Raw genomic sequence first — 25,741 nt, forward strand, 5'->3', positions numbered from 1 at the left:
TATTTTGATAGCAAAACTATTAAAAATTAGTACATATTCAAGTCTCTGTGAAAGCATTACAGCAAATATACCACTGCATGTGTGTTCCTCCTCAGCTTGCAGAGTCATGCCAGCCTATTTGCTGTAAACAGTAACAGCATGTTGTAACTTCATACTGGGAAAAACAGAAAAAGCACTTTCAACAGCAGTCTGAGTAAGATTGTAAACAACATAACAAGCTGTGGAAAGACTAAAGTGATGCTCTCTTGCTGAAAAAAGACCTCTAAACACAGATAAGCAAGGTAAGGTACCTGGGTACCAATATGGCTAGAGCAGATAGGGGCTGAATCTGCATTTCCCTGCTATGGAACTACACATACCTGTGAGATGCAAAGCATGCTTTTCATGGATATTCTGATTCAAACTAAACATTGTAACCCATTCTTATTAGAAGCAAGTAAGGTAGTTTAGACTAGTCTCGGGTAATTAAGGTCTCTTGTTCAAGTGTTTCACTTGAACGCTTGAAATCCAAGGTTCAAGTGACCAAGGAAAAGTCTTTCTCTGTTTCAACATCTTGCTTTCATATGCCTCGAAACACTTGGAAAATGTGAGCTAGTAGAAACTCAGGATTCAGAGACAAAGAGGCAGAAAACCCCTCAATGTTGTGACTCTCGTGAGCAGATGACAGGGCAGCAGGGAAATATGAGATATTTGGATTGCCAATGGTGTTGATATCAAGACTGATTTCTCTTTACTGCAATCACTTCTTATAGAATTTTTAAAAAATTTCTGTACTAGTTATTTAGAGTCATAGCTAAGCTGTTAGTTTTTGTGGGGAATCTGGTGCTCCTGGTGATAGCACTGGACAGTCAACTGTGTTTTCCTGAAAGCACACTTTGATAAAGCTTTATGCCAACAGAGCTCTGGGATCAATCAAACCTTCACATGCTGTCCAAATAAACCATATTTTCAGACCTTCTGGGCTTGATCCGAAAGATAAACAGTGCTTCAAACACCTCAGATGTTTTGGGAGGTAAATTCAAAACTCTCACTGTAACGTGGGGTCACCTTTAACAACTTTATTTATGGAAGAAAAATTCTCTCTGATCAAGAGAATAGTCCTGAAATCTATAATGGGATCTGATTTGTGTGGTTTGTTTTCTTCTGGGATTTTAAGACTGTTGGTTCGTATTTTTTCATGTGCTATTGATTTGTGTTCCCTGACAGAATAAGCACAAGATTCGTTTACATGAATAACCCCTGAGGCTTGAAATGCCCCAATACTCTAACAGAACACCTCATTTTTATTTATTTATTGTGGCAGTGTATTTTTCCCCACTGGTTACTAACTGCTCTCACCCTAACATTATGTCAGTATAAAACCTGGGAACTGATTTAAATCACTACCTTAAAAAGAAAAGACAAATGGTAGCTGTACTGGCAGGCATGAACCCAACAGGAGATGCAATAGGGGAGTTCACTCCCAAATGGCCTCTTGCTGGTGTGGTACTCATGGTCCAGGCCACACACACCAACACAGCCCTGCTGCACACAAGATGTCTGTGGGAGAACATCTCAGGTGCAGCCTGCATGGGACAGGGCAGCTCTTTACCTTTATGTAGATAAGCCATAGGGTAAATGCTGTCCTGTGGACTGCTCAACTTCATGAAGTTTTTCCATCTTTTTATCATAATTTGCTTTCTCCTGTATCTTTTTCTACCATGCTTAGTTTTTGTAAAATCCAGAAAAAGTATGATAAATGTGGAATGGATGCTTGAGCAGGGAATGTTTAACAGAACTGGTAATATTACTGCTGCTCACTTGGAGCCCAAAAATTATGAATCAGACCCTTGAAAATTCACAAAACCCTACCCTTGATTCTGTGTGTAGTTTGCACAGTGTGCAGCTTGCTCTTCCATGCCACTCCACATGGGCTGGGAGCTGAGTACCTTTGTGCCCAGCATTCCCCTGAGAATCTGCCTCTCCTCAGCTTTCCTGTACTGCTTTCTCCTGGGAGGTGCTCAGTGCCTGCACTCAGATTTGCTTGCTGGCAGCTAATGCCCTAGTGCTTTGACTCTGCCACAGGAGTGTGCTTTCAGGTCAGCTTGGTGTTGTCCAGGTTGTTTCTGCATCCTTTGCAAGTTAAGAGGCTGATTCTTTTACCTGTCAGCCTCTGCTTGGCTGTGTTTTAGTCTCTAAAGGCTTAAAACCACCATTATTCTCCCTGTTCCTCTGCATCATGCCTGTCCTTCATGCCTTGTGCTGCTTGCAGAGCAGGCATTCCCCACTGAGCCATTCTGCAGCTGCACATCAGCACCTCTGCCTGACCTGCTCCATGTGCTTGGACTGGCCACACTTTGCATCACATGCCTGAACACACCTCTTGCTGCTGTGAAAAGAGGGCAGTCCAGCTCCCACAGCCAGAGCATAGCACACCACCAATACGTTCATCCTGGTGTATGAAGAAGAACCACCCCCTGGCTTTCCCCCAAGTAATAGCTTCCTTTTCTTTTTAGCCTTTTAATTTTCCTTTATTTCCTTGCTGGTGTTTTGGTTATTTTTTTTTCTGTTTAGGTGGAGCCAGTATTTGTCTTTAAATACTGGTTCCCATTGTATTCTCAGATGGATGTTCAATGCACTTGGCTTAACTCAAGTCTATACCTTTTACATCCCTGGCTTTCTATGGTGGATATTCATCCTCTTTGGTCAATTCTTGTGCTGGCATTTGTTGACATTTTTTGAAGTCCTGCCTCATACGCCCAACCCACACTCACAGGGAGCAGAGTGAATTCTCTTTGAGAGCCATGGATTGAACTGCTAGACCCAGCTGTTGTGCATCTCTCCTGGGAAGGTGATGGTCCAACAGCACCCTGACAGACCCATGTTTGTCACACACACCCTGGTGAGCGTGGAGCTCAGTCTGCTGCCAGTAGTTACTCCTGTGGTCTGACTTCATCCTTGGCTTGTGTTACTGGAGGCTCATGTAGGATGTGCTGTAGTGCCTCACAAGTGCTCTGCAATGGCCTCTGATCCAGCTGCACATGTAGCTCATGCCCAAAAATAAGTGTCAGACTTAAACAAGAGACAGTGGTGCTCACTGTCCTTGTTTGAGAGTGAGATTGGAAGCATGGGTTGGCCAGTGGTGAATCTGGGGATTCAGGGAAAGCCTGTTCAGTCTGGAGTTTTATAGTTATGAACTAGTTCCTCAGTCAGGCCCTGCTCAAAGGCAGGCAGACACATAAAGTCAGATACAAAAAGGGCCCATCTAGAGTCAAAGAGCAGAAAGAAAAATTAATACAAAGATGGGGAGAAAATACAATGCAACAAAAACCAGGGAGATTTAGAGTAGATTCATTGTAAAGAGGGAGAGGATGGGAAAGGGAAGCTGAAATCTAGAAAATTACTCAGTAGGCTAATAAAAAGCATGTTCTCTGATTTTAATTATTCTTCAGTTAAACTCTTATGCTTTTACTTATAGTTAAGATAAGGAAGGTGGACTTGCCAGCACATAACAAGTTATATTTTTTGTCTTTTCTCTTAGATCTTGCAGATCTAGGGATAATATTTTCTGTATTACTTCTGGACTATCTCTATAGCACTCAATTCTATGTAACCATGCCACAGAATGCAAAAACTTTAAAAACTCCTGTCTCAAAAAGAAGAATTGAAACCTTGACTTTTCTAAGGTCAACAAAAAGCTCTATTTCACTTCAGTGAGAATTCAGGATTTCATCTCAGTCATGAAGGTTGTTCAATATTGAGAGTTCTGTGAACTTCAGGTCATCACCAAAGCCAAACCTGGGGATTCAGGTGGTTTTTTCCCTCGAATCTAATGTAAATTGGCAGGAGTTTCTCCCACTGCTCATAAAGCAGAGAGGCTGTTCCAGGGTTAGTAAAAAATAAGCTGCAATTCTTCTTACTTTGAAGAAGAATTTCTCAGTATAGTGTAGCAGGGTTAGGTTTCAAAAAGGTGATTAGAAAACAAGCATTTGTACACAGGACTTTCAATGAGGACGTTATCTCCTCTAATCCGAGAATTCTCTTTTTTCCTGGCTTGGGGGAGCAGCGCTTCACAGACAAACACAAAGGCAAAACAGCCATGTGCTCTGAATAACTTACATTCAAAATTAGATTGACAACATAATGAGAGCTGAATAATGTTATATTTGGAAGTCATTGATAGAAATCATCCTCAGCTCATATCTGGAGAGGATAGTAGGATGAGTGGTTATCTATGCCTCTGCTACTCTGCTTCTTCTTTCACAGTCATTTTCTTTTCTCATCTTGCCTGGCACTCTTCAAAAATAGCCTCTTTAAGATATGCAATTTATCTTTATTCTTAAAAAAAACCCCAAACTTCCTAACTTTCTGGATGGACCCTTATAATGCCCTGATAATGTTTTAGAGTTGGTGTACTCAAATCCTCACTGATTTCCAGGATGGGTCTTAAATCACACATTATATACTCTTATCCACCAATACTCTGCTGAATTTACAGTTCCAGTTAAAGTTAGATCTGTGAAGGAAGATGACATCTCCTGCTCCCTATCTTTTTAAAATACCAAATCGATTTAAGGGTTTAACTTATTGTTATAGTTTATCCTGAACCTTCTGAATCAGTTCATTGAATTTTAGCTGTAGCTATATAAAATTCTATACACTGAAATTGTTTGGCCATACTGAGAATGTCTATGCCATGATCCATCACTGCCACTAACTGCCAGCAATAAAGAAATCCTCTTTTATTCTCCATTCATTTAAGTGAATCTCTAAAACTACTATTGAACACCAGGAGTACATCTTACTAGGTTTTAATTCTTTTCTTCTTCTTTTAAGGAGCACTTAATATTTACCTGAAAGGCATTTCATAGTTTAGTGTCTTCAGTAGCTGTCAAAAAGAGACACTGGGAAGACCCAATGAAATACAGACTTGTAAGACTGACTGTAGTAGTGAGCAAGATAATGGAAACATTTATAAGGCAGATTACAATTCATTTAGGAATGTGATTTAGTAAAGGGAAAGCTGCCTGGTTCTGCTAAAAGAGGATCATGTATGACAAATGTATTAGGGTCATTTCAAAGGACTGCTGAATTGATAAAGATGAAATCGTTGGCATAATTCATCCAGATTTCAGGAAAGTATTTGTTACAGACTGTACAGGAGATCAATTTACAAGGTCAGAAAGCAGAGCATAGGGGACAACTTTTGAAATGGAATACAAATTGGTTGAGGCTCAAGAAACAGATGGTGTCAGTAAAATGAAACAATTCAGGGTGCGATGAGGTCTGGATTTGCCTGAACACGAATGCCGAGTACCACACAATTCATGTCCCAAATCATTTGTTGTGCTACGAATGTGGGCATGGGCAGCTCTTCACTGCCTTGGAATGAAGAGACTTGCAAACCACTCTGGGGTGATTGATTGAAAACAGCCATGAAAATGCAAATCATGGTGGAGAAACCCATGCAGTAAACACACTTCTCAAGTCCTCTATGGACAGCAGAAAAATGCCTAAAATTCACAGGTGATTAACCACTTCTACCTGCTTTTTAACACCATCTGTGCACCTTGTTAAATACCAAATTGAAACAGATACATTTTCCTGGTGTGTCAGAATCCACCCAACCACTAAAGCTGAAAAAAATTACATTGTGCTGTTAGTGAAACCCATGCACAATGCAGAATTGAAAGTACAGAGCTCACTCTCCATAAGCAAAATATCCAAGCAGGTACCTTAACAACAGTCTTTGATTTCTTCTTACTGAGTGGATTTTTTTCTCCTTGTTTTAGGAATAGACTGAGGAACAGCCTAGAATTGAGTTCAAATATGACTGAGAACAGCAAGCTCAAAGGTGGATCCTAAAATAGCAATATTCCAATAAAGACTCATTCTCTGTGTACACAGACTGGCTCAAACATGAAATGAGGGACCATATAACTCAATACACTCTGTTAGATGCTATGTTATTGCTTCTTTTAAAGGAGAAAGGCTACACATCTTAAAGTTTTGATGGGAATTAGGCACCTCATAGCATTTAAAGTTCCACCATGGAACTTAGCTTCTAGCTTTGAAGTTGCTTGAACAGTTTGATGCTTTTGGACCACACCTCCAACAATCAAAGTGTTAATTAATTTTATTTATTCCACCCTTTAAATGTATTTCTAAAAACAAAGATACTTCTACTTAATGTGAATATTGATTTAAACCTTGAGGTCTGTGCCAAAACTTCACGCAGGAAACTCTTCATGCAGGAAATATTTTTGGCAAAAGCATGTAGAGTTTGACCTATTCAGCTGAGATCTCAGTGTCTTTTGTCTCATTTTTGGATACCACACCAAATTACTAGTACACACCCACAAAACTACTTCTTGTGCTCTGCTGGCAGGTTTCAGGAATCTCACTTTTAAAAGATAGTAGATGTAAACCAGTTGGCTAAAGAAAGTACCAGAGATATGCATGACACGTACAAATTGATTGAAATCCATTTTTTTCATTTACTTCAGTATGTTTGGCTTAAATTGTGATTCAGAAGATGTTTCATAATTTTTATTTGTCTCTACAAGTTGCCTCTGGAGAACAAGGCAAGGGCCAGGAGGAGACATTTCAGACTGTGATTTCTGCCCACTGCTGAATACAAGTCAGAACCACTACCTTATCCAGTTTTATGGAGTTCCTCTTGGTACCAACTGTTTGATGCCTCCATGATTTGTCAGAGTGAATAAGTAAACAGCATCCACATATGACCTCTCACTAGGAGCAGGAGATTATATTCTAAATTGATTCAGTTACCAACAAGCATGAGGAAAAAAACCATTCTCAGTGAAAGTTAAAAGAAACAGTAACAAACCAAGAACAAAAAGGAAAAAAAAGGTGTGGAGGAATAGAACGTAAGAAAATAAAGATAGTGCAGAAGGTAATCTTACACCTGAGGAGTTGCAGCTGTACCAATCACCAAAGATTAGGAACAGGCCTGCCCTTAATAGGCCACAGCTGTGTCCAATAAGAAGAAGAGTGCTACAAAAGAGTGGGTTAGGTGGGTGAAGAGAGAGTTGGAGTTTGTTGGCTGTATTGTGAAGAAGGAGTCAGTGCTGTGAGGAGCTGCCCATGAGAAAGCGTTAAGAAGGTATGGAACTTTGACAATAAGATGTCAGCAAAAAGCTGTGAAATTCCAAGGTAGATCAAGCAGTAATAAACAAATTAAATTTATAGATCTGTTTTCACTGGAATGATAACTTAGTAAGCTCATAATCTAATCAGTTAAATGGATAAGTCAAGTGAAATTCTGGAGTAATGTTACAACTTCTATATATCTACATCTTGTCCAGAGCAGTTAAAGGGGAAGCATATACTTGCAAAATGCTCCTAAGCCACCTGGTAGTACTAGGTAGAAGAGCACTTATCTGACATTGAATAACTAGAATTCATAAAGGAAAAGATGCAGAAAAGAGACTCTTTTCTCCCCATACAGGAGAGCAGCAGGGGCAAAGAAAAGAAGCAGTCTCTCTAGAACAGTATCTACTCCAATGGTTCTTGTGGTAATTAGAAGGTACTCTTTCTTTCTATTTGATTCAAAACTGGAGTATATAAACAGACCCCTTAATTACTTGTTAAATCTGTTGTACTTTTAGAACCAAGTATTTATGTGAAGAGAGAGAAGTTATATCCTTTCTACTACAGTGTTTTCTGGGATGAGAAATAAGGCTTCAGCTTCTTGATTCAACTGCTTTTACTAACTGGATGAGTTTCTAGGGAGGTAAGAGAATGCTCACCAAACTTCACTTAAGGAAGGTTGAGGCTGAAGTCCCAAAAGTCTGTGTAATTTGAACATAAACCAGATGAACTTAGCTCAGTGCTCTTGTCACTTGAAAGCATCAAGTCAGGGTTTGATGGGAAATTTCCTCAGGAACCCAGAAAAATTTCTTACCAAAGCTGAGAAATTTTGGTTTTTTTCAGACAGACATTTTCAAATGAAAAATTATTTTGCTATGATATTCTTAGTAAGTTCTGTTTCAATTCCATTTTTTGCTCTTTGCCAGTGGGCCTTCTTTCTTTATTTTCTCTAAATTGACTAGAAAGAACAGGATCAAGCTGGATGTACTTTATGTATCCCATCTTGTTCTTTGCTTACAGTCTGCTGAGTATTTACCACGTATGTAAAGTGATGGTCTTTGTGCTGAAGAGTGTGGTATGGTCACAGCAATAAACATCACTACAATGGTCTGACAGCTTTCAGGGATTTGTCACACCCCACCAGTTGAAAATTTAACCTACAGGTCTGAAAAATCACTCATATGTCAGATTTGATGGCAGTACTGGGTCACTCTCTAATTTCGTAGTAGCAGAAAGTAGCGTGAATTTACCACCTGGTTTTATAGTAAAGTGAACTATTTTTTATATTTTTGTAGTGCATTGAGAGGAAAATAAAATGCAGCACATGTTTGCTTAGTATCCATCAGTTGTGCCTGTCTGAGTCATTTGACAAAATATCTTCTCTGATCTTATACCCAATTTTTAGTTACATCAATAGCAAGAAAATTTTAAGGAAAATAATAATAATGCAGGCGGGCAGTGAGAGACTTTCAAGTCTCTCTTGAGAGACTGTCTTGACAGGAGGAATTTGATGCCTCTGGGAAAACAGAATTCATTTACACTAACCCTATTCAACTGTAATGACAAGCCTTAAAACAGGCTCTGAGATGTTGTATTTGTTTTCTTTACCACTATCTTTCAGTTCCTACTGACTTTTCCTTTTTCTTATGGTGTGGCAAGAGCTACAAATTCTGCTGGTGAACATAACATGTTATTAAACCCTGTATTGGTTATTTGCTCTTATTAGGACAGACAACAGTGCCAAACTTTTCCAATACAGCCTGGATCAAACCTATTAATTGTATAGATGCTTTTAGAGAACTTAGAGCCTTCTTGTCCAAGTTGGGTTTGATGCAGAGCCTCATCCACAGCCTGGTGCTCCTGGGGGACTCCTCTGAAGACTTGGTGTCAGGCTAAGTATGTCCACAAAAAGAGAGTGTTTGAACTGAACAGTTCCATGTAATGAGTGTTTGCTAGCAATTTTTAGGGGCTGGTTACCTGCTTTAACACCTGTGCCCACCATCCAACCCATTTTTTGAGCATTTCCACCCTAGGTAAGCTAGGAAGAACCTAATCAGATGTTTTCCAATGAAGACTTTGGTATTTGGAGGCCAGAGGTTTTAGACAGAAGTGTGCCTAGGAGTTAGACACTGCAATGTCACCGGGCTTTGGAGAAATCAGGCTTTAAAACAAAATTATTCAAAGCACTTGCATATGAACTTACATATAAAATATTACTACTAGAAAAATCTCTACAACAGAACACTCTTGACTTTAGATTTTCAATCATTCAGGAAATCTAAAAGTAAGGACAGTTCTTTTGTGTTTGTTCATTTCCAAAGTTTTGTTTCCAGATTTGCAGTCTCTCCTCTGCCCCACCCTTACAACTTCCCCTCAATTCTTTCCATGAGCATTCTGCCCACTACTGCACTCCCTGCTCTTACCTACTGCTTTGCCTTGGTTTTCCTCACTTCTTTGGCCAGACCTCAACACCAAGTTTCATCCTAGAGTTGGTTTGTGCAGATCATTGTCTGTTCCTGTCTCTTCCCCAAAATTCTCTTTTCTCCACTCTCTCTAGAAGAGAGAGATAGTCTACTCTGAATTCCTGTATTCAGTTACACCAACAGTCATAAGATAGCTTAAAATAAGCAAAAAATAATAAAGACTGCCTCCAATTTTAATGCATTTAATTCACAAAAGAAAGCAATATATGGAAGGTCTGAAACCATTGAAAAGGAAAAGAGAAACACCATCATTTTAGTGATCTTTGTTTGCCGAAGCTGTGTCCTTCACTGACTTGACTGGTCACAAAAGGATTCAAATTCAACACAAATTAATAACTGCTAAACTGCTTCTGATCTGCAGATCATATTGTCCTGCTGACAGATCATGCATGGTGAAGTAGAAGAGCTGATGTAGGATAGTGAAACCAGCAATGAACCCAAGAAAATTGAGAGAGTGTAGCTGGAATATAAATGGACAAAAAGCAGCCTATAAAAAAAGGAAAGGCAAAAGTAAAGGAAAGAAAACAAATATGGGAACAGACAAAAGCTAAACTATAGTTTATATAACTATAATGGTAACCCAAACAAACACATTATATTTCCTCCAAAATGTGTGCATGAAGTTTTGAGCATGTGGTTATCAGATTAGCAAGAACATAAAAAAAATGCCAATATAAATAAGCAAGAGTACTAAAATGAATGTTTTATCTTTGATAGGTTATATGCTCATTTAGAGGTATTTAAACCCTGATTAAATGCAACCCTGAAACATCCATGGACAGTCAGATTGAATCATCCTTCAGGAGACAAGCACTACATGTTTTCATTGCGTTTCAATTATGTAGCCTGTCCAGATCAAAAGGATTTACACTGTTTTTTTACTCATATTTCCTTACAGTTGGACGTAGATATAATGATGGTGTTAGTGCAGCAGACAAACATTGACAAAAAGAGGCTGCAAAATTTGAAGCAATCCCTTCATTTGCTTACCCATGGATACAAACCCAGGCTATTATCTTTCTTAATTTATAACAAAGATGCTGATTTCTGAAAGCTGTGTTTTAGAAATGTTGATTAAATCTCCTACAAATGAAAACTGTTGTTTAAATCTCCTACATATGTTTACCTGAGTATTTGCATCAATGAGATGTAGTAGCTTAGATCTGATTTTTGAATGTGTAATTTGTCCAGGCCAAAAAAAGTTTTTCAGAAAGTTTGGCGCTTTCTTAATGAAATGTGGAAGAAAATGCTTAGAGAAGTGGAGGGTAATCTGGTGAAAAGACAGATGAAATCAAGATACTAAGGGAAAGATTGATCACAAAGCAGAATTGCAGAGAAGGAAGATGAAACACTAGAAGCAGATAAACTTATCTAGTGAGTGTATAGAGGAAGAAAGCAGAGAAGATAACAGATCTAGAGACAAAGACAACGGGATGGTAGCTGAAGAGGAAGGTTGAGAGATGATTTTTTTGTCTCGGGCGTTAACTGTGTTCTTCTAATACCAGCAAGGCAATGGTGCAAAAGCAGTTACTGCAGCAGGCAGGAAAAAAGCCAAGAGACCCTGTTAGTTTTGCAATTAAAGCAGCAGACTGGTACTCATGAAACCTGCAATTTTGCTTACTGGTTTTGTTTGAAGCTTCAGTTTTCTTGGGCAAGGCAATACCTACTCTCTTCAGTTTCCTATTTATAAACTAGGGTGATAGTATTTCTTTTCTGTCATCTTCTTAACTTGTTTGCCTGAATTACAACAGGACCCATATCTCAATCTGTTCCTGCCTAGAGGCTGCAGAAATAGCCAGCTTCCAACTGGGACCTACACTGGGGTTTTGCAGTAACCACGGCTAAGTAAGGCAGAGAGGAAAGAAACTGACAAAAGTTTTGATATCAGGAGCTGAAAGGGGCTACTAAAAAAATACATATTTGGGTTCTTTTATTTTCTTTCTGATCCTATCAAATGTACTCAAGGCACATTTCAGCTTATTTTTAATTTATTCCCTTGAATCTTGCTTTTACTTCAAAAGAAAGTGGTTATTCTCATACAAGAGCTTGGGCTCTTGTATGAGAATAACCACTCAAAACACCAGCTCTCATCAGCCTTTTGATAAAATCATGAGAGCTGAAAACATTGAGTTCCTTTTGTTTTAATAACCTTTCTTGAATATATACTTCTCATTTGAATACTTATCAATAAAAATTAAAACCTTATGTTTGCGAGGAGTGCGAGCATATTTGGGATTAAAATGAGTGACATACCTCAAAAATGAGGGCTTTTGAAGGGTTATCTTTCTTAAAGCAGAGCTCTTTCTGCAAGAGTATTGAGTCCAGCATGCTACACAACCAAGAAAACAAAGGAGAGAAATTCTGTAAATGAGAAGCAGAACTGGGGAAAAGATTCTGTTTGGTTCATCTGCACTAGCAGTTGTATGACTTTAACTATTAACAGCACTAAGAAAATGTTTGAGTTTCTAATATAATTAACAATTCTTTTAAGCAGTGGTTTAAATTATAGTTCTTGTTAATTTAATTTTCATTATTTGCCTGTGCAAATAAGGTGCTGTTTTCAGAAACAGTTTGCTGAGAAGCCTGCAAGGAGATCCAGGATTGGAATATATCACACATATGACAACGTAAACCGAAGAAAAATATGGACAAATAGCAAAGACAAATGTACCCTCTACAGCATTAAAGTTACCGGATGAGGAACCGCTAATAGAGGAGAAAATGGTTCATAATTTGAAGAAAATGACTAAGTTAACAATTTGCAGGTGAAATGTATGAACTTTAGTTGGATAGTTGCAAAGTTCCATACTAAAGCTAGCTGCTCTCCTGGATTTTTTTTCCTTTTTAAAATGGAGATAACCACAGGCATTTATTAAAATTGATAATCTTCCATTCAAAGTGATTTCCTATTGAGTTTCAATATGGCCTATATTTCTTGCTATATAAGCACCTGGAACAGAAATGTTCTCAGAGGCATCAAAAGGAGGGGAAGGGATGTGAAGTTGTCAAAGGGGTGTCTCCAAACCCTTTTAGAGAACAGAAGGACATTGTGCTTAGACACCAAACCCCAAACAAATCTTAACGATGGGTAAATTTTGGTAAGGAACAAGGCATCCATATTTTATTATGTTGTCTTGTGCTGCTTGTGGTGTTATTTAAAACAGAGTATTTGTGGGTTAAACTGCTCGAATGCTCCATGCAATTAGGCTTGGATTCTGCCTGGAAAATGTAAGTCCTGGGAGTACTCGCCGTGTTAGGAGCACAATGAACATCGCACAGGGTGTGCCTCACGGTAGCCCCGCTCTGTGGGGATGTTGTACCCGTGGGAGCTGCGGAGGGAGGGCACGGCTGGAGCAGAGGCACCGGGAAGGGTGAGCAGCGCTTTGTGTGTTGGGCTCCAGCGCTGATGGAGGAGCGGCTGTGCTAACCGGGAAATAAAGAAGCCGGATCAGCCTGGGTCATGAGGTTATTTACACCTCCGTGAACTGAGCAACAACGGAGATCTGTGCCCAAAGTGGGCAGTGTTCCACTATCATGCTTTGAGAAAGTGGTTGTCTTGTCCTCCTGCTGTGGTTTACAATACACACCCAACACAGGTGCGTACATAATTCTGTTACACACATATATAATACTAAAGCCTCCCTGATGCTGCTTCCCTCATGGACCAGTTCTCACGGAAGTCTGGCGGTCCAGGGCCTGGAGTGGCAGCAGCGCCGAGCTGTCATGCAGGAGGCGCACGTAAGGAGAGGAGGACCCTTCTCTGGGACACGCACCCCAGACGCTCCCGCAGAGCCCTCGGCAGGTGCCGCTCGGGCCCCGCCGCTCTGCCCCGCGGCCCGGCCCCGCCAGCAGCTCGGCCGTGCGGTCCCGGCGGCGCTGGGGGGGCAGGGCGGGCCGGCAGAGGTGGCCGCAGTCCCCGCCTCTCCCGCGGGTTGCTCGGCGAAGGCCGGGCCGGGAGGAGCCGCTCACCGGCGGCGCGGCCCGCCGGAGCCATGGGCTCCCACCGCAGCGAGAGCGACTGGCAGGGGCTGCTGAGCGAGGTGAGGCGGCGGGGGGCCGCGGGCCGGGGCGCCGGGCAGCGAGGCGGAGCGGCGGGCGGGCCCGGCTGCTCCCCGCGCCTCGAGGAAATGCCGGGGACAGGGGCACGGCCGCCGGCAGGGGACCCGGCTGAGCGGGCGGGGGGCGCCGAGCTGTGCCGGGCACGGCTGCGCCCTGTGGCCACGTCTGGCGCCGGCCCTGCCCTGCTCGGGCTGCCGCCGCGGCCCGGCGCTGCTGCGGAGCGCCGCAGGAAGGGCCTGTGAGGCTCTCCGTGTGTTAACCGCGCTGGGGCCGCGGAGAGCGGCTTCAGGGCACCGCTGCTGCTGTGGCTGCTTGGGAACCGCTGAGGATTCCCTGAACTGCGGGCATAGCCGAGGCCTCGGGCCCGGAGGAGCAGCCCAGCCCAGCTGCAGCACCGGCCTGGGTGACCGGGCTGTCCCTGTGCCTTGTGTGCTTACTTCAATCACATATGAAAGGGTTTTGAGACCCATGGTGACATTTATACTATGGGAGAAAAGAATGTAATAGCACCGTGACCATGAGCCTCAACAGGTGGAGGATTTTCCAGTTACATGATAGAAACTTGATTGTCCACTGCATCCCCATTAAAACATCCACAGCTTTTACAGGTACATATTTTCACCTAGGGTAAGTTAGCAAAGTCAAAGCAACTTGAGGTCAGTATAATTTAAAGGAGTATTATTGAAGACAAATCTGTTTATTAGCCAAACTCATGAAGCAGGCTGACATGTTGATTTCTACATTGCATTACTGTAAAACCAGTAATTTTATGCTTACAGCTAGTAGATAAAACTTCTGTGCAAATGGCATTGGCCTGGATAAACCTGACTGAGTCTACTGTCCTACAGTATGATCCACACAGGTGAATTCCCTTGTTTTCAGGAGGGCTTTGCCTCCATTATGTTAACTGAATGTAAGGCCTAAAGCCCTGACCTGTCAAAAAGATAAATATTTGAGTTTAGGGTGTTGAACCTGTCACTGCTCTTAGTGCTTTCAGTGGGAGTTTGTATGGGCCCAGATCTGTGTAAGCACAGTACATCCAGAATTGGAGACTGTGAATGCAGGACTTCCAAGAACACAAAATGATCCAGGAGAAAGTGAAAAGTGCACTTTTTGGTAGTATTCTGGTTGTGCAGTGTTGAATCTGACATCTCATTTATCAAATGGAGTTTTATTTGGGATGGGGGTCATTTCAGATGGGAGGCAGATCACAAGGTGTGTTCAGAGGAAATGTTGCTGTTCCCTGCTTTAAAATGTCATTTAGAATTACTTTGGAACTTTTTTTACTTTTTATATAGTTAAACCTAAAAACTCTATCCTAAAATTGAACACCTACTTCAGTTTAGGGGCTTTTTGATTGTAATAAATTTTAATGACTGTGCTAAGCTACATTCTTGTAGATACTTGAACATACATAAAATTTCTTTTTTTTTTTTTTCAGGAAAAATTAGAGGCATAGTGACTTATATTTCACCTTTCCTTACTTTCTGTTGCCACAGCAGGCTTACAGCCTGTTCTTCTGGGGTGCTGTCAAGATACAGGTTTTCTTCATTTGCCTTCTTCTTCCTTTGGCTGTTGTAATTTACTCCATGTGTTTTACCCATTAACTCCAAATCCTAATGGGTCTGTGAGAAAGTGGCTCAGACTTCTGAAGTAACTTGTAATAAGTTTTTGAATTCACCATATCCCTCAGTGGTACAGATTTTCTCAAGGCCTCCTAGCTTCAGTGTCTGCTGGGTAATTTTTTTCCCCTGGGCATTTCATAAAAATCTTGAAATGCTTTCAAAATACAAGGTAACACAGGCAAGAGAAGACATGGTAGCTCTAAACAAGCACTCTCCCATTGCAGGTGGTAGACAATTAAAACATAAGATGGGGTTAAAAATCTTGGTGTAAAAGACCAGAAGCTGATGGGTTCAGACCTGTGGTCACATATGTTTTCATTTGCATAAGCCAAATCTTCTGCTTTGAAAGGTAGGAATAATTGAAATACTTGTCAAAGCAACTGTAACTTTTAAAACTGTGGTGCTACAGGTGTTAAGAAAAGTGGTAAGGATGCATATTTGGTCCTTATGCACCAACACTTGTACACACAGCATTTATTTTTGTAGGTTGCCTTTTCATTTTTTTATTAGAAAATAAGAAAAATTTCTGTCTGTTACAGTCTTTTTCTATATTTGCTCTTCTTTTTCCTTTTGACTGTGGTTCTATTTCAGTGCCTTTTGCTCTCTTCCTTTTCACATATATTTCTCTGTTTTTATTGTGCTCACCACTAACTTCTTGCTTGTTCTTTTGCCCCAATATTTATGTATTTTTCCACTGACTTTACAGCCACATGTATTTCAGGCCTAGTGTGCACCTGGTACTCTGAACAATCTTTGCACCACATGTACCTTGAGCATTCTTTAAACTAACTGAATAGGGTGACGTGGGTAGGAATACTGGGACAAAGCCAAGTTAGCAAACACTGAAGGAACATAAAAGAGTTATTCTTTCCACTGGTAATCTCACAAACTGGATGCAGAAGAACTCACTTCAGGAGCAAGAATCCACATTTTACCTGTTCTCTAGCTTATTTCATGTATTGGTGATGGATGTATGGAGATATCTATACAAAAATATATACATATATGAAAGATTAATTACTCTGTTGAGTTACCATGTGATTTTTCTGCTTGGACTCTTGGTTTTCATCTAACATTTATGTCACTCAGTGACCCACATTTAGAGTATTTAAAAGTTGGTGTAAAGTTGTAGGGTGAAGACCTGATCAATAACTGCTGGTTTGACACAAGAGACTGAGCTGCAGCAAGAACTTTCTTGCTGGTGGCCCAAGTCCTCCACAAACCAGATCTTCATAAACATCAAAATACTATCCCAAGAGTACATTCCATTCATCATCCCCATCCCTGGAGTTGTTCAAGGCCAGTTTGGATGGGAGTCTGAGCAACCTGGACTAGCTGGAGGTATCCCTGCCCATGGCAGCAGACTTGGAACTAGATCACCAAGGTGCCTCAGATTTGCCAGCCTCTGGAATTAAATCCAGTGTCAAAATGCTTCTCTTCCATTTGTCACCTCCCACATGTTAGAGCGTTTGGTGTGTGCTGTTTACAGCTACTCATATGTGACTGTGCCTCCTACAACTAGTTTGAAGAGATGTAATTTCTGTTTAATTTTTCATTCACAAGAAGCTATTTCTTGGTTATTGACTGTGTATGGTCTTCAGCAGCACAGAGGGAGGTGATGTGCTTGTCTCTTGAGCTTCCTTGCCTAGTAATTTTGGATTTACCAAACTGTTGAGCAGTAGTTCTAGTTGAAATACCTAGAGTTCAACATGAGTTCTGAAGAGATACCTAGCCTGCTTGTAACTGGCAGAGCACACCTTTCCCATTGGTTCCACAATTTTTTATGTGGGCAAGAGAGAAGAGGAAGGAAAACTGGTGAGATTTTCATGTGTGCATTCTCTCTGTAACATTCTGTCATGTTTCCATCTCAAACAAAGCATGAAATGTAATTTGCCAAACCTCTATGAGGGGACCAACAGGCTTTGGAGCCACTAGTTTAACAGCTTTACTTAATGTGCCCAAACACAGGGGCTGTAGGGAAGAACAAAGTGGAGCAGATGATACTCTAAGGTCTCTGCTTGGTTGGGTTGGCATTGTAATGCCTTTGACATTTGGAAAATGAAATGAAAATGCTAAAAGAGCTGGCATTGTGATTTACTGTGCTCCAAAATTCTCTGGAGCTGTGGGAGGTGCTGTGAAGACCTGCATGCTGGACTTTGGGTAACAAAACAGGTGTTTTGTTTTGTTATGTGTCCATGTTTCAGGTTGGACTAAGAGACCCACAGGGATGTTGTGAAACAAACAGAGAAATTAATAATGTTGTCTGATGCACAGCATACAAAACTTCTGAGGGCTGGGCCACCTAGCACAGTAATGTTAACTACTAAATTGTGGTATTCCTAAATGGCTGGTGAAGATAGTGTGGGGTAGCATTGTCATCAAGACAAGACATGGTGTTCTGAGGAGCTGCTTGTATCACTTGTATCATCAGGGAATGAAACCAGCCTGCTTTGTGTTTCAGCAGCCGGGAGGCAGCCAGTCAAACAGGAGCTGGGCAGCAGAGTTGATACGGTGGGATAAAACCAAGGTCACTGCATTATTTCAGGTTTTATCAGAGATAAATCACATCAGGAAGTGAATGGCAAGCAAACAGCCAGTAATTTCTCTAGGTCTGAGTGCTTGACTCTTCCAGATAAGTTAACAGTTTAATCTGAAGTCAAAGGGAGCAACATTATAGAAACACAGTGACCAAACATCCCAAACAGTGAGATTGCAGTGCATTTTGGGACCCTTTGGTTTCTACAACAGAATTGTCTCCAAGACTGCAGTCAGGAGAAACTTGATAAAACTTAAGGCAGTTTGGTAGCAGTTGGATCTCTTGTTAAAGACGGTGAGTAGACTTCATGGTACCTCAGAGAGCATGGTAGATTATAGGTTTCAAGGCCCAGTGTAATGTAGTAGCCCTTCAGTATTTGAGGACACAAGGCCCACAAGTGACAAGAGAAGACAGAATATGATCCAAGGTGATTCCAAAGAACAGACTGGAGATAGTATCTCTGCTTCTACTCTCAGAAAATTAGATGTTTTCCATGACATTAATTGTCATTAAATACCAAAATATAGGCCAGTAATTTGTGCAATTTTTTAAAACAAACCCGATAGGAATTCAGTGTGTTTGTTGGTTTAAAAAAAGAAAGTCTAAAACCTTGACCGTGTTCCAGCTTCATCAGATTATTAGACCATGTCTACAGCGTCATTAATGAGATCTACCCAGATTTGTGACTAAAAATAGCGATGGACAAATAGTAAGTGTTCGATGTAGAGGGTCACCTTGGAGCAGTTACACTCTCCTGTAATGTCAGTCTCTTTTTACTCAATTTCACTAAAGTAGTCATCTGGCTGTAAAGCAGTTCAGGCAGTAATGTAGGATGTCATATATATTCCTTTAATTATTATGTTCTTCCTTGTAGCAATTATAATTTACTTTATTGCAGATAACGGCACATTGGTAGATAAAAGCCACTAGACAGATATAAAAAGTTGTACATTGTAACTTTTAGATTGAATGTATAGCAGCTGGTTCTCATTTAACTTTGTTTTTTGAATTCATGGATTATTTTGTACCAATAATTAAAAAGAAACAAAAGACAGTAAGAATATTTCATAGTAACTATAGTGCATGACAGAATTCACTTGTTTGTCTCACTGATAAGCAACACCTGAGATGTGGGCTTCCCTTCAGTTGCAGGGGAAGAAGTCTGTGCATGAGTGAATGCCAGAAGCATCTACTGAATATTTTTTTTTCAGACTGTTTGAGAAAATTTACCTTATTGCTTTCATTGCTCCAAAACAACTTGTCACACTCCCGTGTTCTTTTTGACAGCATACCAATTTTGTTGCACTTATTTGTCTATATAAGGGAAATCGCTGATGGGACTCAGTTATTTCCCTGACTAGAACCCATTTCTGGTATACAGCTGTTAGGTCATTTTATGGCCATTATTGCTACACTGTTTTTTAACATTCAGAAATAAACATATTGAATACCCTCTCTGAGGTCCGTCTTTGTGAAATTTGGTTTTCCTTCAGTAATGGTAATGGCAGCTGCAAACATAGCCCTGTTGAATAATCAGATTCTACAGAAATGCTCTGGCTTTGTTTCTTGTACCATAAGCCCATGGAAATAAATTATTATGTTATAACTGATTTTATTCTATTTATTTGGGGAAGTCAATATGTGTAAAAGGCAAAAATTACTTCAAAAAGTCTTTTATGTGGTCATTTTTGTAGTAAAATCCAAACAGTACATTGAGGAGAGATGCCAATATCATCAGTATATAGTTCATCTAGTTAAAACAGATTTTAAACAAGGAGGCCATCTTTATTCTTTTTCATTCAGACTTGAACATTACTGTCCCCACAATCTGTTTATGGTCCATTATCCTCAGGCTAATAGGTAGTGGAGAATTCCCCAGCTCCTGCCAGTGCTGCTGTAAAAGGTGAAACCTTCTCATATGCTCTGAGTGTGTCCTTTGTAGAGGGCTGTGACTCATGGCAGAAGCAAGATTTGTTTGCTGCTAGGTCTGTATTTCCTGCTGGGTAAGCACTGGGTTTTACAGTGTAATCCACCTGCTCTGGTTCACTCCTGACTCTCAGACACGGTTTCATCCAGCAGCACTTGAGGCAAGGCTTGCAGGCACCTGTGTGTAAGGCATGTTTGGCTTCTTTCCACTCACATTGTGTGCATGGTGTAGGGTGCTCCACTCCACACAGGTGTTGGATGGATGGGCCAGCTTCATTCTTCATGGGATTCTTCCTGGCAAAGGAACAGGACAGGCTTGGTTTAGGGATTTGGCTGTCAGGTTGGGTTTTTTAAGTGATTGCGATGTTTGCTTTTACTCATCTTTTACTCATTTTTATTTGCAACTACTCTATCAGATTGTTAATATTTAAAGACAATTTAGCAAAGGCTTGCTTTAGAATTACTTAGGGGATGAAACAGGGGAAAAAAAGAAGAGATTGACAAATATTTCACTGTAAGGCAAGGAATTATTTTATCAAGTTTGAAGCAGTTTACTATAATCACTTACTGACAATATTAAAGTTTAGCTTCTCATACCTTTCAGTCCTTTATCAGGGGATTTGACATTTGTGTAAGGTATCAGTAAGGACATAAGTACATAGGTACACTTGCCTTTGTTGATGCCAAGGCATCATAATCCAGCAAATTTATGGCAGGTTTTCAACTTCAGTATTGCCAGAAATAAAATTAATCCAAGGTGGAAGTGTCCTTTTTGAGAGTTCAAATCCTTCTTGGAACTGCTTTTCTCATTTCCTTCCCACTTTTTTGCAACTAAGCATTTACCATTTTTGGAAAAGGTTGTCTGAACTAGTATACCAAACTCACTTTTTCCTTTCTCGTTGACGTGAAATTGAGGTTAACAAAGTTAATTCCAAGCAAGGAATACATACAATACATACAAAGAATGATTTTTGTCCCAAAGAACAGCACTGACTTGAACAGTATGGAAGTGCTGATATTGTTGCTTTATGCAAGAGCCCATACTGATAAAGTATTCTTGATGGAGGATATAATGAAACTGTAAATTGTTTTCATGACTGCTATGGTATTTGGTCTCTTGCAGATCACATTCAGAAAGTAGAGCCAGGTCGTGTGTCAGTATCATCAGAAATGGAAATACATACTTTAGCATGGGCAGTGATAAGTGATGGGTAATAAGAATCTGCTGACCAAACATCATGTTAAGTGAAAAAAGTTACCTGAAGGTTCTGACAGGTAACATTGAGGATAACATCCATGTTACTCTTCTTTTCAATGTGGAAAGGCAATGAGGCAGATCAGACTAAAGCAGAACAGCTAAGATTTGTATGTTCTGCTTTGCTTAGTGCATGACCCCTTCACATGAAGAGTGATGGCTGCAGGGGAAGGCTCATCTCTGCCTTCCCTCCCCTTTTAGGTATTTTTGCATTCCTGCATTATTTCCCATTTTTTTTTTGCCTCAAATGAGCATATGCCTGTAGTATCACAGCATAATTAAGTTTCTTTTATTTGTGGTGTTAGGGCATCACACTGTAATTGTTTCATAGTCAAGGCAAATTTTGGTTATCATTCCTGCTCCCCTTCTGCTATAACATAGCTCCATTTCAGTGTCCAGCTAGGAGGCTGAGTACACTGCTGGTAGTGGGGAGAAGGACAGCAGTGGAAGGTGAAGCAGGAATGAGTGGTTGCTGCCTGGGAGCTGGATATTGTGAACACATGTAGAAAAGGGATTTTTGCAAATGCTTCTTCCTTCTAGCAGCCTTGTCAGGGCTGCTGGGCAAATGGCAAGGTTCCTCATGCTATTGCATATACGAAAAAGAATGAGAAACTCAAATTGGTAAATATTTCTAAGTCACAGTGGTCTAACATGTAGCCTTACAGACGGATTTCAAGCTTTCTATACGAGATATCTTCCCCGTGATTGTCATTAATAAGTCAACACAACTTGTGGCAGACTTTGATGTTGTGCAATCTTCCAACTTTTCACAGAAGAACTTGAGCTTCTTGCATTCAGTACTGGCTTGGTTAGAAATGGCTTGTTACATGTATGGGTTTTTTCTCTTCTGCAGTATCTGGTGTGCAAAAGGAAACTTGAAAGTAAAAAGGAGGCATTGCTCATCCTTTCCAAAGAGCTGGACACCTGTCAGCAAGAAAGAGACCAGTACAAACTTATGGCCAACCAGCTGCGGGAGCGACACCAGTCTCTGAAAAAGAAGTATCGGGAGCTGATTGTAGGTTGTTCTTTATGAGGACTGTATAACTGGGGGATAAAGGTGAACCTCAAAAAAAATTGGAAAGAAGTCCATAATGGCTGCTGTAAAAATGTTTAGGTACTTGTTTGCAGTAGTCCTGCAGTTGCACAGCCCTGATCGTATTATTACTCATTTGTTCTGCAGAGATGAGGCAGTGCTTGTTATATAGGACACAGAAACACAGTGCATGCTCTGAGGAAATTCGTTTCAGTGATAATTCCATTTAAAAATTGACTGTGGTATTATTATTCCACAGCAACTTAATGTGCCAGTATGAAAATTAATGCAACACAAATTTGTAATGAACTGCTGTTCTAGAAATGTAAACAAATCTTCAACTTTAGAAATGTTTTTATGTTGAAGTTAGTATTGCTGGTATTAATCAGCAGTATTTAAAAAAAAATTGATAACATTTTAGTTAAAATACATGTTCTACAATTAGATTTGCAGAATTAATAGAGTTTCTGATTTCAGAAATAACCTGGCAATAAAATATATCTGTTTATTTGTAGGATGGGGATCCATCGCTTCCACCTGAAAAGAGGAAACAGGTAGGAATTTTTTTTCAACTGATGTTATTTAGCTGCTACAAAAATATATTTGCAAAAGAATAAAAATATTAATTCAGAGATCTGGTTAAAAAGCAAGCATTTCTGAATATTGAAAAGCTCAGTCTTTAAATTGTGAAATTCTGCTTTGGTCTACACATTTCACTGTGAAATATCTGAACTATAGAATATATGGCTATTGCTTTTATGTGCACCTGAGACTGAAATTGGTCAGTGTACATAGACTTGAGGTTGTTCTCCTTTTTGTTTATTCCTCCATATTGAGTCCTAAAATGGATTTGTGACAGGACTTCTCATACTTAAAAGTAAGCTGGAAATGCATTGTCTGCTTTCCATAATTGTTAATTTATTGTTGTGAGGGCTGTTTTCCATTAAGTATTCTCCCAGGCCACTTGGCTCTATGAGTTAAAGTGGTAAAACAATGATAATTGCATTTTATGATTCCCCTGAAAACTTTTTGCCTGCTCGCATGCATTTTTTTTCCTGGATATCTACATAGTGTGTCCCTGTTGCAGAATGTTGGTTGTCATATCTTAAAATTATCTTAATTTTTAGAGAAAAATGGCACCCAAAACTCAATGTCTGGAGCAGGAAGATGAGGACAACCTAAAAGAGCGAAATTGTTGCTGTAATTGCTAGTTTTGGAAGTCTTTTAACTATGTTTAAAACATGGTTATTACATCCTGTTAATGGATCAGAAGTTTTACTCATAACCCTTTCCCTCAGAGTTTGCATATAGTTCTTGCTATTTGCTTAAAATTTTACGGCTTAGGGTTTTGGTTGCTTTAAACTAAACTTCCAGAGGCAATATAATTACTCCTTCAGGCACTTAAACAAATAGCTGCCAAGAAGTCAGTGGCTCAGTGTAGAATCATTTAACTTCCTCATTATTTAGCATAATTTATTTGCAATTCTGTTATTTCAACAGAATTCTAATAAAACTTTATGACCAGATACAAGTTTGTGTATTCTGAGTGTTGCTGAGAAATATCCAGTTAAAAGAAAAAAACCAAAGCAGTGTATGGATCATTACAGAAAGATAAGTAGGAAGGGAGATTTGCCATCCCATAGCTCTTCTAATTCATCTTTCATCTTTCAAAACAAATAAAACTGACACTTGTTTCTAAAATACTAGCCAAATTCAGTCTAAATTCAGAAGCTGTGACTGTATTAAGTTTTGGCAATTTGTCTTACCAGGGTAAGTGCCTTGAAAACCTTTAATAATCTACCTAGGAGTAATTTTTTTTTTCATGGGGAAGTTAGGTATTCATGCTAGGTAGCAGTGAAAGAAAGAAAATGGGGTCATTGATAGATTCCCCCCAGAAGAATATATATGTTAGGTTGTGCAGTAGTAGACTGTTAGTGTATTTCTTGAGTTTTTATTTTCCTGAGAAATGTGTCTGTAGCATACAAGGTGGATAACCTAGAGTAGTTAGTGTAACCTTTCTGAAGAAGAGTATAGTTTTTGCTTTGAGAAATGCATCAGAGAATAATAAAAGAAAGTTATGAATATTTTTCCATTATCACCATACATACATACATTTCTTAGCATTTTCTCATCTAAGAAAGAGGGAAGTCCTCTCTTGCTTTTGTGCTTCTTCCATTCCCTTTTTTCCTGGAACCCTAGATGCCTGCTGGAAGAAGTTTGTGACCTCAGTCTCTTTATGAAAGGAGACACTGATCCTCCAATGAATTCTTGACAACACAAAAGTGCATACTGTTTTCATGGTCAGAAATAAGGTGAAAACACTATATGCTTAACAGTTTGCTATCTGTTGCATTGGTTTGCCACAACTGAGAAATTACTGCTTAGTATTGAAATTCCAGTCTAGAACCTTAAATGTAATAGGTGGGTTGGAATTGCTGCTGTCTTCTCCTTCTTGTCTTCATTTTTCCCCTTTATTATCAATTATGTTTGGTGACTGTTTAAAATGTTTTGTTTTCCACCATGCCTTCTCATCCTGTTTTCCAGCACAGAATTTTCATGGTTTTTATGGTAATATCATGTAACCAGGCATTTTCTGTCAGCAAGCAGCTAACTCAAAATCTGGTTTTGTAAAATTGTTATTTAAAGGTATCTTAACATGCAGAGCTCTGTAGTGTTTTCCTGCTCAAAGCTGTGTTTGCATCTCAGATCTATTCCAAACAAAACAATTCTATGATACTATGATGATTCTATCCAAAGATTGCTCTGTGTGTATCACATTATGCCAACCAGCAGAAGCAGAAAATGAGAAACAGTGCTAGGGAAATCTCTATTTCTACTGTAGATGTTTCACCATTAGTGTTGTTCACAGTTTGTGAGCTGTCAATATTTTCCTGGCCCCTCATGCCTATGTGGTTGAAGGTAGTTTTATAATGTCTTACGGTGTCAGGTGTAGAGTAATTTTTGGATAAGTAACAGAGGGGTGAAATGTTTCAGTACAATAGTAATTAGAAGAGTGTGTTTTATGTTAAAATTAGTTTAGACATGTTTGTAATGGTTTAATGCCCGCCAGCAGCCAAGGCCCATGCAGCCCCTCACTCACTGCCTCACCAGGGTGATCAAAAAGAGAATCAGAAGGGTAAAAGCTACAGAACTTGTGGGTCAAGATAAAGACAGTTTTATAGGAAAAGCTAAAAGCTGCTAACACAAGCAAAGCAAAACAAAACAAGGAATTCTTTCATGACTTCCATGGGCAGGCCTGGTATTCACCCATTCCTGGGAGAACAGGGCCCTTTCAAGCATAATGGTGACTTGGGAAGACAAATGCCATCACTCCAAACACCACCCCCCCCCCCCCCCCCATCCCCTTTCCTCTTTCTTCCCCCCACTTTATACACTGAGCATGATGTTACATGGTCTGGTCATGGTCCCTTGGGTCAGTTTGGGTCACCTGTCCTGGCTGTGTCTCCACCCAACCTCCCATGTACCCCCAAATTCCTTGCCAGCACAGCAGTACAAAAAGCAGAAAAGGCCTTGGCTCTGTGTAAATCCTGCTCAGCAAGAACAAAAGCATCTCCATCTTATCAGCCTTATGTTCAGCTCAAATCTAAAGCATAGCCCCATATCAGCCACTGTGAAGAAAATTAACTCTACTCCAGCTGAAGCCAGCACAATGGTAAACACTCCCTGTTTTGAAAGACATGTTAAAATATTTCTCTGTATACATAGTGTCTG

The 25,741-nt window shown here is 40.0% G+C and overlaps 1 protein-coding gene across 5 annotated transcripts in view; it reads left to right on the forward strand.

Annotated features, from left to right (window-relative positions):
• The first annotated feature begins 13,053 nt into the window (after nt 1-13,053).
• The window catches only part of CCDC149 (coiled-coil domain containing 149), a 51,943-nt gene continuing 39,255 nt past the window's right edge, over nt 13,054-25,741 (forward strand). For 4 of the 5 annotated variants that reach the window (XM_071432606.1, XM_071432607.1, XM_071432608.1 and 1 more), the window contains exons 1-3: nt 13,333-13,615; nt 21,830-21,991; nt 22,525-22,563. In XM_071432606.1, coding sequence (XP_071288707.1) covers nt 13,568-13,615; nt 21,830-21,991; nt 22,525-22,563 — 249 coding nt within the window. In that variant the 5' untranslated portion in view covers nt 13,333-13,567. Of the gene's footprint in view, nt 13,172-13,332; nt 13,616-21,829; nt 21,992-22,524; nt 22,564-25,741 lie in introns of those variants that run through there. The other variant, XM_071432610.1, reaches the window with a different exon arrangement.

Source organism: Agelaius tricolor, unplaced genomic scaffold (assembly GCF_023055355.1).
Source record: "Agelaius tricolor isolate 1412-34295 unplaced genomic scaffold, bAgeTri1.0.p SCAF_8, whole genome shotgun sequence".
NCBI classification, from domain to species: Eukaryota; Metazoa; Chordata; class Aves; order Passeriformes; family Icteridae; genus Agelaius; species Agelaius tricolor.